We start from the raw sequence: 16750 nt of genomic DNA on the forward strand, positions 1-16750 counted from the left end.
TAACCTCCCACATAACCTCTCAGCTCTGTTTGAAATCTCTCAGGCACTGAAATTTTATTTCGTCTCATTTCTCTCTTCCCCTTTTTGGTCAAGAAGGCTTTCTCAAGCCTTTGATGCCAGGTCCCGGCTCATCCCTTGATTTCTGTCCCACTTTGTCGGGGAGATTTTTACCCCTTGGAGTCCCACATAGGGAGGGAGGGCAGTGAATTCATTTCCCATATTGGCTGAGAGAGAGAGGCCACATCTGAGCTACAAAAGAGTTTCTGTGGGGGAAACTCCTTTAATCTTAATTTTAAGTAGTCGTAGAGTCGAATCCCAAGATCCAGGGCTTGGCCTATTGATTTGGTTGTGTCCACTGCTTGTGAGAATATTAGAAATTCTCCAAATGATTTTCCCCTGTATTTGATGTTCATGAAGATAGATTCCCTCTAGGAATCTTACTAATGCAAACTTGCTCTATTTCCTTTTTCTTTCCTAGGGTGATTGTGTTGTTACAGTGTTGCTCACTGAGGAGTACAAATTTGAAGATGATGTTGTTTTTTACTTGGTATTTTCTGGTTCTACCCTCCATCACTGTACAAGCACTCGGAAGGTCAGTTCTGATACTTTGGAGACCATTGCTCCTGGTAAGTATTTCAATGAAATCTTTTTTTACCTTATTAAAAATAAACTTGATTATCCTGTGTTAGAAAAGTGTATATGGTTTTGAATGCTTTTTGCATATTCGTTAGTATAGAGTGGTAAGAAGGGTGAATCAGGGTGATACATAACTGTTGTCAAATCTTTTTTTTAATTTTTAATTAATTTTTAAATTAAAAACATATATGACAAGAAAGAAACACAAATATTCTTAACACATGATCATTCCATTCTACATATATATCAGTAATTCACAATATCATCACATAGTTGCATATTCATCATCATGATCGTTTCTTACAACATTTGCATCAATTCACAAAGAGATAAAAAGGCAACAGAAAAAGAAATAAACTGAAAACAGAAAAAAAAAATTATATATACCATACCCCTTACCCCTCCCTCCCTTTCATTGATCACTAGCATTTCAAACTAAGTTTGACATTTATTCCCCCTATTACTTATTTTTATTCTATACATTCTGCTCATCTGTTGACAAGGTAGATAAAAGAAGCATCAGACACAAGGTTTTCACAATCACACAGTAACATTGTGAAAGCTATATTATTATTCAATCATCCTCAAGAAGCATGGCTGCTGGAACACAGCTTTACATTTTCAGGCAGTTTTCTCCAGCCTCTCCATTACATCTCGAATAACAAGGTGATATCTACTTAATGCGTAAGAATAACTCCTGGATAACCTCTCTTTGGAATCTCTCAGCCATTGACACTTTGTCTCATTTCACTCTTCCCCCTTTTGGTCAAGAAGGTTTTCTCAGTCCTTTGGTGCTGAGTCTGTCCCATGTTGCCAGGAAGGTCCACACCCCTGGGAGTTAGGTCCCATCAAATCTTTTTTTAAATATGTAGGTATTGGGCGGGCCACGGTGGCTCAGCAGGCAAGAATGCTCACCTGCCATGCCAGAGGACCTGGGTTCAATTCCCGGTGCCTGCCCATGTAAAAAAAAAAAAAAAGTAGCTATTTATACCTTGCCGGTTCAACAAAAATCTGAACCTAACTAAACATAAATGAGATAAAATGATGTCATAAATTGAAAGATAAAAATCAAGAGGAGCAAAAATATTAGTTTATTGGAATGTTGAGACTTTGTGAAATTTGTGAAAGATAGAAGTTCTCCCTTAGCTACTATGGTGTGACTGAAAATATTTTTATAAATTTCCTGGTGGCAAAAGCAAAAGATAAAATGATTAGTAAGAGATTTCTTAATATCTGTGTGGAAAATACTTAACAAAATCTTTTATAAAAACCATGCTTTTCAACTTGTTATATCTCATGGTAGAATGAGTGCTTAATTGCTGTTGCTCTTATGTACTTAACACAGAGGAAAAGTGTTTACTTAGTAAAACTTATTTCCAAAGTCATCTAGTCATCATTACTTCCAGCAGAACTTCTGATAAAATTATGACTATCTCCTGGCCTCTCCAAGCATCCTAACATATTGACTTGGGTTTGAGAATGAGCTTTTATTTATTTATTTTTAAATTGACTGTGTTTTTTTTTGACCAGTTTTCATTAGAATACAAAAGAAGTCATGTTTTTAAAAAAATGAGGTCAGTTTCACGATCGTTTCATTAGCATGAGATGGATTTAATTCTTAGTGAAACATTATTCTCACCAGCAGTTTTACTTAAAACTGATTCTGCTTTTTTGGTGTGTGTAGATAGATAGATAGATGGATGAATGGTGTTAGAACAATTATTAGCTTATGAAGCACTTTTCAGTATGTGGTCTTGCTGGTATTGCACTGGGTTGCCAGTTTTTTGCTGTTGTGTCATTTTTTATAAATTAACTTAATATCTGGTACCTATAAAATCTTGAAAATCGTATTACATTCAAGGATTAGCAGTATGACAATTAAAAGCTCCTTTTTATCCTCCTATTTAACAAGAATGATTTTGTAAAATACAGGATTTAAAGATTCTTGACAGTTCCTCGGAATATTGCTCCCCCCTCCCTAACCCTACTCTACTCCTGAATTTTTAGGGATAGAAAGTATAACAAGGAGTGTAGGATAGATACTGATTTCTACCGAGAATTAGGTACCTTTCTTTGTAACATAAAGCTCAGTCGTCTTTTTAGTTATATGTATCATGTCAGAGAGACTTTTCTGGAACTTGAAGTCTGCTCTCGAGTCGAGCAGGTGCCGTCCAGTACCACTTTGGCTAAACATTTATGATATGGTAATAAGTAGCTCCTCAGTGAGGTAGAAGAATCAGTCATTCCTGACTTTTTTTTTTTTTTAATTTTTATTGATAAAACAATGAACAAGCATATATACATTCTCAGCATACAAACATTCCATATATGGTGTGCAATCAGTGGCTCACAAGATCATCACATAGTTATATTTTCATCACCATGATCATTTTTTAGAACAATTGCATCATTCCAGAAAAAGAAATAAAAAGAAAAACTCATATATACCATGCCCCTTACCCTTCCCTCTCATTGACCACTTATATTTCCATCTACCCAATATATTCTTTTTTTAATTTTACATTTGTTCCCCTATTTATTTATTTATTTTTAATCCATATGTTTTACTGATCTGTCCATACCATAGATAAAAGGAGAATCAGACACAAGGTTTTCACAATCACACAGTCACATTGCGAAAGCTATATCATTATACAATCATCTTCAAGAAACATGGCTACTAGAACACAGCTCTACATTTTCAGGCACTTCCCTCTAGCCTGATACACCTTAAACTAAAAAGGGGATATCTGTATAATGTGGAAGAATAACCTTTTAACTGTTTGAAATCTCTCAGCCATTGACATTTTATTTTATCTCATTTCTCTCTTCCCCCTTTTGGTCAAGGTTTTCTCAGTCCCTTCATGATGAGTCTCAGTTCATTCTAGGATTTCTGCCTGACTGACTCTTTTTTTTTTGCTGCTGCTGCTGCTTCTTTCACATGGCCAGGCACCGGGAATCAAAGCTGGGTCTCTGGCATGGCAGGCAGAGTTCCTGCCTGCTGAGCCACCGTTGCCTGCCCCAACTGACTTTAACTAGGAAAATAATAGAAGTAATTTTTATAAACTTACTCCTTCCTGAATTTAGAAGCATTTTAAGACTTAAGTTTGATGTATATGTGTGTGTCAGTGAGTGCATGTGCACATGTGTGCATGCACACACACACAGAGCAGATAAGTAGATAAGAGAATCTAGCTGTGATCCTCAGTCACCAACTCCAGCACAGAGTTCAGCCGCCCTGGGGAGTGAGAAATGCCTGCTGTTCTCACTGGCAGAGTACTTGAATTATGGTGGGTAGGTGGGCAGGCCCCACTCTCTTTGATGTATGCATTCACTATGCTTGTATGACAGTCTGGAACTCTTAAGTAGCATTTCTTTGAATGCCGTGTGCAGCCTATCTTTCTGAACTCTAGTTCCCATTTCCTCCCTTGATTTTGGTTCTGAAAACTCTCTGTACATCTCAGTATCCTCTGTTTTCCAGTTGCACCCATATCTATGTGTCCATTTGAACTTACAGACTCTCATTTCTCTTGCTCTGCGGATCCCATTGAACCAGAATGAATGTCACTCTGCCGTTTTCCTCTAATTTGGTCCAAATCCTTAAAAACCATTCCTGACCCATTTACTTGTGTACTGCATTCTATTGGTTTTTACTAATAAGCTCTCCTCCCCCTTAAAGAATGGTCTTTCCCACTCCCTATATTTTCTGTCATGCTTACCGGGCCCAACCACCCTTCCCCTTCTCTCATTGGCCTGAATGTTCTTTTGCTACCCAGTTGAATTCAGTCAGGCTGCTAAGGTGACAGAGAATTAGTGTCTTGTACAGCAGGCCAAATGAAGAGTGAGACAACAATTAGAACGCGTGAGCCTGAGATGTATATGCATGCAAGGGTGCCAGTGAGGTTCCTTGTGATGAATTAGAACACGCGAACCTGTGATGTATATGCGTGCAAGGGTCCCAGTGAGGTTCCTCATGGTGAATTAGAATGTGTTAGCTTGATATGTATATGTGTGCAAGGGTCCCAGTGAGGTTCCTTGTGATGAATTAGAACGTGTGAACCTGATGTGTATATGTGTGCAAGGGTCCCAGTGAGGTTCCTCGTGGTGGATTAGAATGTGTTAGCCTGAGATGTATATGCGTGCAAGGGTCCCAGTGAGGTTTCTAGTGGTAAATTAGAAGCTTGGTTAATTCTTTAAGCAGAGGAGATCCCTGAGTGGACCCCACTGCTCTGGTCATCATGTGTGAGAATTTTTTTCTGTTTAACTGTCATTTTTAGAGCTGTTATTTGAATTAGTTCAGTAATTTGTTGTGGAGTAAAGATAGGGATATTTGGGGATTTAAGGGGTTTTGAATAACTTGTTTATATCATGTAGTATTCTAGTTTGCTATCTGCCGGAATGTGATATACCAGAAATGGAATGGCTTTTAAAAAGGGGGATTTAATAGGTTGCTAGTTTACCAAAATGTCCCAGTTAAAGCAAGTCTATAGAAATGTCCAGTCTAAGACATTGAGGGAAAGTTACCTTGATTCAAGAAGGCTGATGAAGTTCAGGATTTCTCTCTTAAGTGAAAGGGCACATGGCAAACACAGTCAGGGTTCCTCTCTCATCTGGAAGGGCACATGGTGAACACGGCATCATCTGCTTGCTGCTTCTCCTGGCTTCCTGATTCATGAAGCTCCCCGGGAGGCGTTTTCCTTCTTCATCTCCGAAGGTTGCTGGCTGATGGACTCTGCTTCTTGTGGCTATGTCGTTCTGCTTTGCTCTCTCTGAATCTCTGATTCTCCCAAAATGTTTCCTCTTTTATAGGATTTAAGAAACTAATCAAGACCCAACCAAATGGGTGGAGACATGCCTCTACCTAATCCAGTTTAACAACCACTCTTGGTAAATCACATCTCCAGGGAGATGATCTAATTACAGTTTCAAACATACAGTACTGAATAGGGATAAGAAGAAACGGCTGCCTTTACGAACTGGGATTAGGACTAAAACATGGTTTTTCTAGGGTACATACATCATTTCAAGCCATCACATGTAGTTAATTTTTTAACCTTAGAAATGAACTGCATTAAATCTGTTTTCGTGGATTTCTTAGGCTCGTTCCTTCTCTTCCTTTAGATCTTTACTCAAATACCATCCTCTCAGGGAGGCTTTTCCTATGTATCTTATAAATATACCAAGTGTCTCTTTCTTAGTACTCCCTATCCCCTTCCCTGCTTTAGTTTTCCTGTTGTACTTGTCACCACTCAACACGTTTTCCTTATTTATCTTATATATTTTCTACCTGCCCTTACTAGAGGATATTTTCTGCTTTGTACACTGCTGTTTTGTTAAAAACCCTTTTCTAGGAGTAGGTATCACCTTAGCACTTTATGGAAAAATGTTTGTGCGTGTTGAAATTCATCCTGGTCCTCAGAAGCCGCCTTCTAGAAAGAGTGCATCCATTGCTTTCTCTCTCTCTCTCAATGCAAAAGGAGTCTCTGCTCCTTGAATTAAATTCTTGGCCTGGGGAATGAGACTTTTTTTCCTGTCCAAAGGTACTTTATTTATTTGGCATAAGCAGTGGGAATTTATTAGCTCACAGTTTTGAGGCTAGGGATACATCCAAATCAAGTCATCATCATGGTAATACTTTCTTCCTGAAGATTGGCTTTCTGGGGCTGGCAACTTGTGATCTTTGGTCCTTTACCTCTGTTACATGGTAACGCACATAGTGGCCTCTCCTTTCTCCACAGCTGCTTTTGATGATTTGTGTGTGTCAGTCAGTTATAGTTGACCTCACATTTCCTGGCAACTGGGGGTAGTCTCAGATTGGTCAGGATTCTTCTTGGAAAAGAATTTTAACGAATCAGGTCTCAGTGGCTGAGAGTTCAAATAACGTTAAGAGGCTACTCTGGAGGCTACTCTTATGCAAGCTTCAGCTAGATATTGCAGTTTATGATGGTTTGCCAACCAAAAGAACACTTCGGGTTCTATCTGAGATTCTACGAAGGTTCCGGGTTCTATGCTTACTTTCCTGAAACCTACAACCTCCAGATGGGTTCCTAGGCCAGAAACCCAGAGGGACCAGCCTCTCCAAGAACATCACCTTGTTCCACCCCCCTTCCCATATTGCTGACACCCCTTTCTACCATGAAAAGTTAGAATGGGCATAGTCTAAATACCCCTAAAGGTTGGGAGAAAGATCAAAGATAAGGTGGAGTTATAATAGAGAAGATAGAACTTAACAAATGAGTATGACTGCTGAATCATTATATTGATATTCCTTTTAGTCTTTAATGTCTTGGAGCAGCTAGAAGTAAAAACCTAAAAATATGAAATTATAACACATACCAAACTCTGAAATTTGTCATATAACCAATTGTTGCTATGTGCTTTGAAATTTATTGCTTTTTTGTATATATGTTATTTTTCACAATTAAAAAAAATGACTCTTCATGAAAAGTCTGTACAGTGCTTTGTTCATCCCAGTTACTCAGTAAATGTGTGCTTGGTCTTTTTGCAGCAGCTGCTGCCTGTAAGGATGTGTTTGTACCTTTTCTGCTCATGTATGGGACTGGCTCTGCAATTCCTAGTCATTTTGGCTGGCTAGGGAAAGAAAAAGAGCTTTGTGTCTTGCTTTCTTTTAATGTTATGTTTTATCCGGATTGCTGGCTCTGAGTTTTTTGAGTTTGCTGTGTGTCTCACTGTCAGTGTTTAACGTTTTAGTGTTTTCTAAAACCAGGTGATTGATTGACCTTCAGTAGACAGCTACTTCTTGATGTTATTCTGTAACCTTTTATTAATTGAGGTAGAAAAAGAGATTTCTAAATTGTATTTTTAAAAAAACCTTTGATCTCAGATACTGAGATTACAGTCCCAGTTTTTCCTGCTTTTGTATTTTTTCACTTTTTCCCTTGTTTTCAAATGAGGTTACGATTTGTATTTCTTTTTATAAAATTATGCATAAAGCATGGAAATAAACCTTTTATAACAAAAGATGTTTCCTTTGTAATAAATGAAAATGAAAGACTCCCATTCCTTTCTCTTTTTTGTAAAACAAATCCAACCCTGTATCCCATTTTAACTAACCAATGATTTCCCTCTGGAGATGAAGCAGATTTTTTTTTTCTGGCAAAAAAATGTAAAGAAATCTGAATATTTTGGAAAATAATTCTTGGGGTGATTGTGAAATACTATTTTATTGGGTGTTTTACTACTCAAAATGTGAGTTTAGAGCAAGCAAATGATTTCAGGATGAAAAGTGGAATTCTATTTTTGTGAAAGGCTGTAGTGCAGAATTTCTCATAAAATGCAGCACTTTTTCAGCATGTCTATTACTTTTAGAATAGGGTTTTTACTTGACAGGAAAATTGCAAACATACACTGATCCAAACGGAAGATTTTATGTAAAGTAGATCTGTTATAAACAAAAGAAATGAAAAAAAAATTTAGCATGAAAAGGAATCTTTTTTAGTTTAATTAAAAATCCGTGCCTAGGGTGCATGAGTAGTTCAGTGGTAGAATTGTCGCTTGCCATGCAGGAGACTTGTGTTCAATTCTTGGCCCATGCACCAAAAAGGAAAAAAAGAAAGAAAGAAGGAAGGAAAAAAAATCAGTGCTTGCAGCCCATGTCTCCATAAGTGGTCCTACAGATACAACACTATGTGTCTCAGTGCTTGTGAACCAAGACTCTGCTTCTGTTAGCGGTGTCCAAAGATTGCCAAACTGAACAGCATATTTAAAAAGAGCCTGTAGGCTTTTTTTTTGTTGTTGTTATTAATTAAAAAAAAATTAACAAACAGAATAAAACATCAACATATATAATCAGTAATTCACAATATCATCACTTAGTTGCATATTCATCATTTCTTAGAACATTTGCATCAATTCAGAAAAAGAAATAAAAAGACAATAGAAAAAGAAATAAAACGAAAACAGAAAAGAAAAAAAAAGATTATACCTACCATACCCCTTACCCTTCGCTTTCGTTGATCACTAGCATTTCAAACTAAATTTATTTTAACATTTGTTCCCCCTATTATTTATTTTTATTCCATATGTTCTACCCATCTGTTGACAAGGTAGATAAAAGGAGCATCAGACACAAGGTTTTCACAATCACACAGTCACATTGTGAAAGCTGTATCATTATTCAATCATCCTCAAGAAACATGGCTACTGGAACACAGCTCTACATTTTCAGGCAGTTCCCTCTAGCCTCTCCATTACATCTTTAATAAACAAGGTGCTATCTACTTAATGCGTAAGAATAACCCCCAGGATAACTTCTAGACTCTGTTTGGAATCTCTCAGCCATTGACACTTTGTCTCATTTCCCTTTTCCCCCTTTTGTTCAAGGTTTTCTCAATCCCTTGCTGCTAAGTCTCAGCTCATTCTAGGGTTTTTCTCAATCCCTTGATGCTGAGTCTCAGTTTATTCTAGGATTTCTGTCCCATGTTGCCAGGAAGGTCCACACCCCTGGGAGTCATGTCCCACGTAGACAGGGGGAGGGTGATGAGATTGCTTGCTGTGTTGGCTGGAGAGAGAGGCCACATCTGACCAACAATAGAGGCTCTCTTGGGGGTGACTCTTAGGCCTAAATTTTAAGGAGACTTGACTTATCCTTTGTGGGGTTAAGTTTCATATGAACAAACCCTGAGACTGGGGGCTCAGCCTATAGCTTTGGTTGTCCACACTGCTTGTGAGAATATCAAGAATTCAACTTGGGGAAGTTGAATTTCTCCCCGTTCTCACCATTCCCCGAAGGGGGCTTTGCAAATACTTTTCCACTCACTGATCGAATCACTGTGGGATTCATCAGGGCATCACTCTGGACAAACCAACAAAATCTCATGTCCTACCTGAGATTCCAAGTATTTGTAGTGTTCAGTCAGACTGTCTACATAAGTTATATTAGGAAATGCACTAGTCAAAATATAAATTTTGTAACAAATAAACATCTTTTGCTTTCATCTCACACATAAGTGACATTTAAAAATATTAATTACCATCTATTTTCAGCACCCTGCAATAATGACATTCCTTTGTTCTTCCTCATGCAAAAGCATTTTTAAAATTTGTACATTTAGTCACTATTATTAAACACTGTAGGCATTCCTAGATTATACCATCTCAGTCTTTAACATCTATCTTTCTTTCTGATTTCATTTATGCCCCCAGGCCTCCTCCCTCTAGCATTCTCACATGCAGCTTCTTCAGTGTTTTAAAGTATTACAGCCTGTAGGCTTTTGACTAGCCTAATCAGGGAAGACACCTGGCTATTTTCTAAGCGTCTCTGTATTCTAAAATACTGCTACAATAAGGCGCTCTCTAAACAGGCATGATTTTACATTTGAACAAGATCAAAATGTAAAATGTTCCTACCTCAACACTTGTCAGTATATATAATGGTTTTATTGGAAAAACAAACTGAACAATAGTTGAAGGGGAAAAAAGTGTATTGTCTACTATCCCAGTTGTAATATTTATGTAGAAATTGTCTGTTTTATTACTGTGGAATTATGGACATAGCTCTGGAATCCAGTGCCTTAATTTCTCAGTGGGAGCAATATTGCCCCCAAGGGGATGAAAATGGGCTGGGGAGAGGGCAAAAAACCCTTCTTCTGTATGCATAAGGCACAGATGTACATAGAGTACATAAACATGTGGTATATCTGTGATATTAAAATTTCATTGGGGTAAAGGCTGATATACAGTAGATAAAAATTTTAACATTATTTAGTCACCCCCTACCCTGAAAGTGTACATGATGAAATTCCTGTGCCTCTTGTTTTTCCCCTTCTACTTAAATACTGTTGTACATGCAGAGAAGTTTTGTGCATATACCAAATTTGTACATTTACCATTAATCCACTAAGACCTAGCATGAATACACCCTTCAGTACATAATCCTGTCTCTTTTTCTCATGTAGATCTGAAAACTAAAAACCTTCCTTTAACCTTATAGCCACTTTCAGAGGAAGAAAGACACTAAATCATATACTTTGATGCCATACTGAAATAGCAAAATATATTATCTTTACATGAAATGTTAAATTTATATTACATTTTATGTTTTATATTTTCGACTGACTTCTAAACAAGCTTTCTCTTAAAGATGACATCTGTGTGGGGACTCAGCTTGACTGGCACAGCAAGCACTTTTGGGTTTCTTTTTGGATAATTGCTGAAACAAAGTCCCAGTTGTTTCATCTGCAGAAGCGAAGGCCCGGATGAGATTTGTTCCATTTTTAGCTTTATAGGAAATGAGGTAATTCTAGGATCATGGTTCAGCACTTTTGTTTATCTGTGACAATATTTCGTTTCCATGGGTGTGGGTGTTTCATATAGTGAGTGATAAGAGCCTTCAGGAAAGCGCTCCTGATCTGATACACACGCATCTCCTGACCTGGGAGCTTTGCAAAGCTGTGAACTAGGTACTTTTTTTTTTTTGGCATGGGCAGGCACGGGGAAACAAACGTGGGTATGGGTCTCTGGCGTGGCAGGTGAGAACTTTGCCTGCTGAGCCACCATGGCCCACCCTGGACTAGGTACTTTTAAGAGGACTATCAGCAGTTAAATTTTTGTTTCTGACATAGGTGCTCCTTGTACTTTTGTTTATTTTTTATTCAGCCCTGCTTCCTTTTATTTTCTCAGTTCTGCAGTGACAAAGGCAACATGTAACTCAGAAGCCAGTTTGAGCCATGCTGCAGGAACTTTATAGAGTGTTAGGAATCTGTTTTCCTCGAGTTACCTGAACAGGAGCATTTTATTAGCTAATAATAGCAACTGTTGGTCTCAGGTGTTTGTATATGGTCATTTCTTATATTGTTAACAACTAGTAAATTTGGTGGTGTTTGCATTTTATGTGTGTGGAAAGGATTGCAAGTTTGAGTCACTTTCTCAAGGTTAACCAGATTTGTCAGCAAAGTAGATTCAAACCTAAGATTCTCTGACCCGATGGCTAATTGCCAGCATACTTCAGGACTTGTAATTCATTCATTTGGGAAGAGATCTCCCCCACCCCATAATTTCTTTTATATTTTTGTTATAAATGAACTGGACTTGATAATGGGATAAACTCAGGAGGTAATTTATAAATTGATAAATTATAACATAAAATATTATAATTATAAATAATCATAATAAATTATAATTAATATTATAATTATAAATTATAATATAAAATGAAATTAAAGTATTCACCATGCTTCTTCAACAAGTTAGCTCTTTTATTTCCCTCTCTAAGTCATCTAGGAAAGCTTTCTTCAGAAGAAGCTCAGTAAATTTTTCAGAACTTCCCTTTTAGAAAGGACTTGTGATTTTTATTTTCCTTTGTTACCAGGAAATTGAGGGGAAGGGAAACATTCTGGAACCAGCAGAAAACCTTGTATTTATTTATTGAGTTGAATATGGTTTCCTATCTTCATGTCTTCACAGTAGAGTTGTAGACCTTGTTAATATCTTATATTCTTTACATACAAAGGCAGCGTTACCACTAACACTGTGCTGCAAAAAATCAGGTCTCTAGGACTAGTTGATAGCAAGAGGTTCTATGTGTATATGTGGAGATCTTAGTTTTATTACTGGGTCAATATTATATAACTTTTGGTAAAAAAGAAAAAAAATGCTGCTTTTCACTCTCTGAAAAGCCATTGAGATTGAAAAATGCCTCTTCAGCCTATTAGAACATTAATATGAGAGAGTAATCTTTGCCAACTTTGTATGATTGGTTTGTAGACAATAGCGTGAGGTCCTTTGTTTGTGATAGTAGTTAAGTCTTCCTCTTTACTCTCTAAATTTAATGAGGCCTAACCCAGGAAACCTTCAGATCACCAATGGGTTTTACTCCTCTTTTAATCCTCAGCTTTTCTTTGTTAAAAGATGCCTGTAATCATACTAGACTAATTTCAGATTTGTGCTATGATGATTCATAGTTTCTCTTTCAGATTGAGTTCATGTCTGAAGGGAAAATAATCATTAGATTAATTGGATAGCTTCTCCTAAGTATCTATTTCATGGACTTTTTCTGACATTCCATCTCCTCTGATACACAGTTTCATCTTAGTTATATGTAACTAGAGCCTCCCTCCATCCCATCCAAGTTTAGCAATTCCAGATTGATTCCTGTACAGATACTTTACATCTGCACTTTCCACTTTAAGGTAAGATTGTTTCACTGTGGGCTTTGGCTGTGTGTGTGTACATGTACCTGTGATCAAGTTGAAAATTGGGAATAGGGTGTGAATGTTATAGAGCCATGAGAAGTGTTTACTTTTAGTGGCACTGTAATGCTCTCTTTGGTTCAGGTCTTCAGTTTCTCATCTGAGGGCTTATGTGTAAATGTTTGTACAGGCTTGGGGAAGAAGACTAGTAAGAAAGAATAAGGGTGGTTGAGATGGGTAGGGGCAGTGGATTTTATTATTATATGCTAGTTCATGTTTTAAAAGCAAAATTCAGTTTGGATCCCAAATTATTTACATTATCATTGTGAAATTGGTGATTTTAGTCTTTATTGACATTTATTCATATCTACCTATCAGACTGTCAGGATTTTATAAATTAGCTTAATTCTAAATAAATGGGACATAGCCATAATTATTGGTAAGGTTCATGAATAGGGACAGTGAATCTGAGTTATCAGGGTAGCAGGAAAGAACTTCTAGGATAGGAGAGATGGGGAGCAGGACACCTGTCAGAGGTCCTCCGTAACTGCCGCCTCCTTTGGCAGTTAAGATGTTTTGCTTTTGCCTGACCATGAAATGTACTGCCCTCCAGTTGCAGTGTGTGTGTTTCTTATAGAAACTATCCCATTTTAATTTGTATTACAGTTATCTGCAGCTTGTTTGAGTCCTTTATATACTGTAAACCTCAGCAGTGTTAAGTCTTCCTTATTATTCATCTTCACCTTGTCAGTGTCTTGGGCTGGAATGTTCACCTATTGGTTGTTGGACAGAACTCAGTTGGATGTAATAGCAGCGTTTAAAAGAAGCACTTTTTCTTTCTGCCAGACAAATACCCAAGCCCACTATCTGAATCAGGTGACTTGTTTCTGTTGACACTGAGTCTTATGTAAGTAGGCTGGCTACCCTCCAGAGAAAAAAATACTGTTCTTTATTCTTAATAATCTCTCTCACTATCTCATACTCTCTCCTCCCTCCCTCTACACCACACACACACACACACACACACACACACACACACACACACACACACACACACACGACAGTGAAGGTACCTAGTGAAGTTTCATGTTTGTATAAAGATTGATCTTAGTCGTTCATGAACCTGTTAATCTTGCTTAGTACTCATAATGGCCTGTCATTCCAGGTATTAGGCTCCTTTAAGAAAGGGACTTGGCTGTTTCCTTTCTTACATTGTTTATAGACATTTGGTATAAATCCTTGCTTGCCTTGCCATGTTATAATAAGCCATGTACTTTGGTGTCAGAATATTTCTTTAATACATGAAACCTTGGGCAAGTTACTTTACTTCTTGATGTCTCAATTTTCTCATCTGTAAAGTAATATCAGTACATACCTATATTAGTTAGGGTTCTTTAGAGAAACAGAATCAACAGGAAACATTTGCAAATATAAAATTTGTCAGAATATTTCACGTAACCGTGGAAATGCAGAGTCCAAAATCCGCAGGGCAGGCTGTGAACCGATGATTCCGATGGAGTGTCTGGACGAGCTCCACAGGAGAGGCTCGCTGGCCAAAGCAGGAAGAAGAGCCTGTCTCTTCTGAATCCTCCTTTAAAGGCTTCCAGTGATTAGATTAAGCATCACTCATTGCAGAAGACACTCCCCTTGGCTGTTTACAAATGGAATCAGCTGTGGATGCAGCTGATGTGAGCATGATTTAATTCTATGAAATGTCCTTATCGCAACAGACAGACCAGTACTTGCCCAACCAGACAAACAGGTACCACCACTTGGCCAAGTTGACACATGAACCTGGCCATGACGATACTTAATAAATTTGTTGCTTTTACCTTGGAATTACATAGCATGAGAACTTACTAATGTCACAAGGATGAAGGGTCTTAAGGAAGTCACTGGAAAAAAAGATTAGGTGGAAAATTAGCTTATAATTCTGATTGGCTACATGGAAAAACTATTTTCTCTTTCAACGACAGCAGAAGACTTAGTCTGTGGTGCCACAGTCTGAAACTTCTTTTGGCCTGTGCTCATGGTATGAAAGTCAGACTCATGAACCACATGGAAGATTTTCCCTCCGCCTCTCTCCTGCCATAGAAAGGCAACCTTATCATATATGGTTGATGCAGGGCCTGACCCATGGATGCACTGGTGCCTGTGCATAATCAGGCAGAACACAAGGTAGCAGAACTCAACAATAAAAGCATTAATGCAATTTGTTTTTCCCTTTTCTTGTCAGAAAGCTATTTTGTGGAAGAAAGACAGTATTATGGTATAGTTCTGGCAAATGGAGATCAGTATTTGAAAATTGAGGAAAAGTGATGTATGTTTTGAGGAATATATTCCACATATTAGACATTTAATTCTGTCGGGCTATGAACCCAGAAAGAAATCTGATTCTCCAAGAAGGCCTTACCTATGGAAAAATGTGATTGTTAATCTTGCCTGTTTGGCTCAAGCTGGACTCTTTGGGGCAGCTTAGTTTATTGCTTATTGCCTATTGTATAGTGACTACTGCGGAGTTTTTGGCACTTTGCTTTTCTTGAGCTGGGCCACAGCATTGCATTATCACTGTGAGAACCAGGATATTTCATTTGAAGTGTTCATTACATTAATAATTGGGACAGAAAGTCTATATGAGAACAAATAATTATTAGATATGATATGCCTTTGATTGTAATAATAATAAAATATGACCATGTATGTATGATTTTGTTTTTTTCCTAAGTGCTTCATCACATTCTTATTTCATCTGTTGTATTATGGTGACAATCAGGCAAATGCTGGGACATCAGTAAAGTTCCTCCCATTTTATGAGTGATGTTTTCTCCAATGTTAGACCTTTCTGAGTCCTTGAGCTCTCATATTTTAGTTTGTTCCAGTTCAACAACAGTAGTTGATTGTTCAGGGCTGGTTGTGTGCCATACACTCTATTAGCAGGGGGACAGGTCATTTATTTAGTTCCTAGGAGTGTCATAATGACATACTGCAAACTGTATGGCTTAAAACAGCAGATATTTGTTCTCTCACAGCTCTGGAGGCTTGAAGTCTGAAACCAAGGTGTCATCAGGGCCATGCTATCCCTCTAAAGGCTCTAGGGAGGATTCTTCCTTGCCTGTCCTAGCTTCTACTAGTGGCCAACGATCTGTGGCATTCCATGGTTTGTAGCTATATAGCTCCAGTCTCTGCCTCCATCTTCATATAACTTTCTTCTCCCCTGTGTATCTCTGTGTCTCTTCTATTCTTCTTTTAAGGACAGTGGTCATACTGGATTAAGGGACCACCCTATTCCAGAATGACCTCATTTTAGCTGTATCTACAAAGGCTCTGTATTCAAATAAGGTCACATTCTGAGGTTCTGGGTGGACATGATTTCTGTGTGTGTGTGTGTGTGTGTGTGTGTGTGTGTGTGTGTGTGTGTGGTGGGGGGACCCACTAAAAGTTCTTAGCTATTTGGCAAGAGAAATAATTCATTTGCAAATAACAATTAAAAAGCAGAAAACAGAGTTTTAAGAAGTTTAGAAAAACAGAATTCGGAGGAAGAAAGAATGGATTTCTTTTAGGAGGAGGAGCTTGTATATCATGGAGGAGGAGCTAAGAGAACCCACCTTCCAATTTATTGTTAGCAGGAGGCCTCTAATGCCATTTTCTTTGCTGCGTATTTTCTTTAGGTCATGACTGCTGTGAAACAGTGAAAGTGCTGCTCTGTGCTTCTAGAAAGGGGCTTCCTGTGTTTGTGGTGGCTGAAGAAGACTTTAATTTCATCCAGGATGAGGCATATGATGCAGCACAATTCCTGGCAGCCAGTGCTGGAAATCAGCAGGCTCTGAACTTCACCCGTTTTCTTGACCGATCAGGACCCCCATCCGGGGATGTGAATTCCCTTGATGAGAAGGTAGCACTGGCATTCCGACACCTGAAGCTGCCAGCAGAGTGGAATGTGTTGGGGACAGATCAGAATTTGCATG

The 16750-nt window shown here is 38.0% G+C and overlaps 1 protein-coding gene across 10 annotated transcripts in view; it reads left to right on the plus strand.

Moving 5' to 3' along the window:
* The window catches only part of AKAP13 (A-kinase anchoring protein 13), a 387549-nt gene that overhangs the window by 146385 nt on the left and 224414 nt on the right, over window positions 1-16750 (plus strand). For 9 of the 10 annotated variants that reach the window (XM_077124122.1, XM_077124126.1, XM_077124125.1 and 6 more), the window contains exons 3-4: window positions 479-626; window positions 16454-16750. In XM_077124122.1, coding sequence (XP_076980237.1) covers window positions 479-626; window positions 16454-16750 — 445 coding nt within the window. Of the gene's footprint in view, window positions 1-478; window positions 627-16453 lie in introns of those variants that run through there. The other variant, XM_077124132.1, reaches the window with a different exon arrangement.

The sequence above is a fragment of the Tamandua tetradactyla genome, chromosome 12 (assembly GCF_023851605.1).
Source record: "Tamandua tetradactyla isolate mTamTet1 chromosome 12, mTamTet1.pri, whole genome shotgun sequence".
Lineage (NCBI taxonomy): Eukaryota > Metazoa > Chordata > Mammalia > Pilosa > Myrmecophagidae > Tamandua > Tamandua tetradactyla.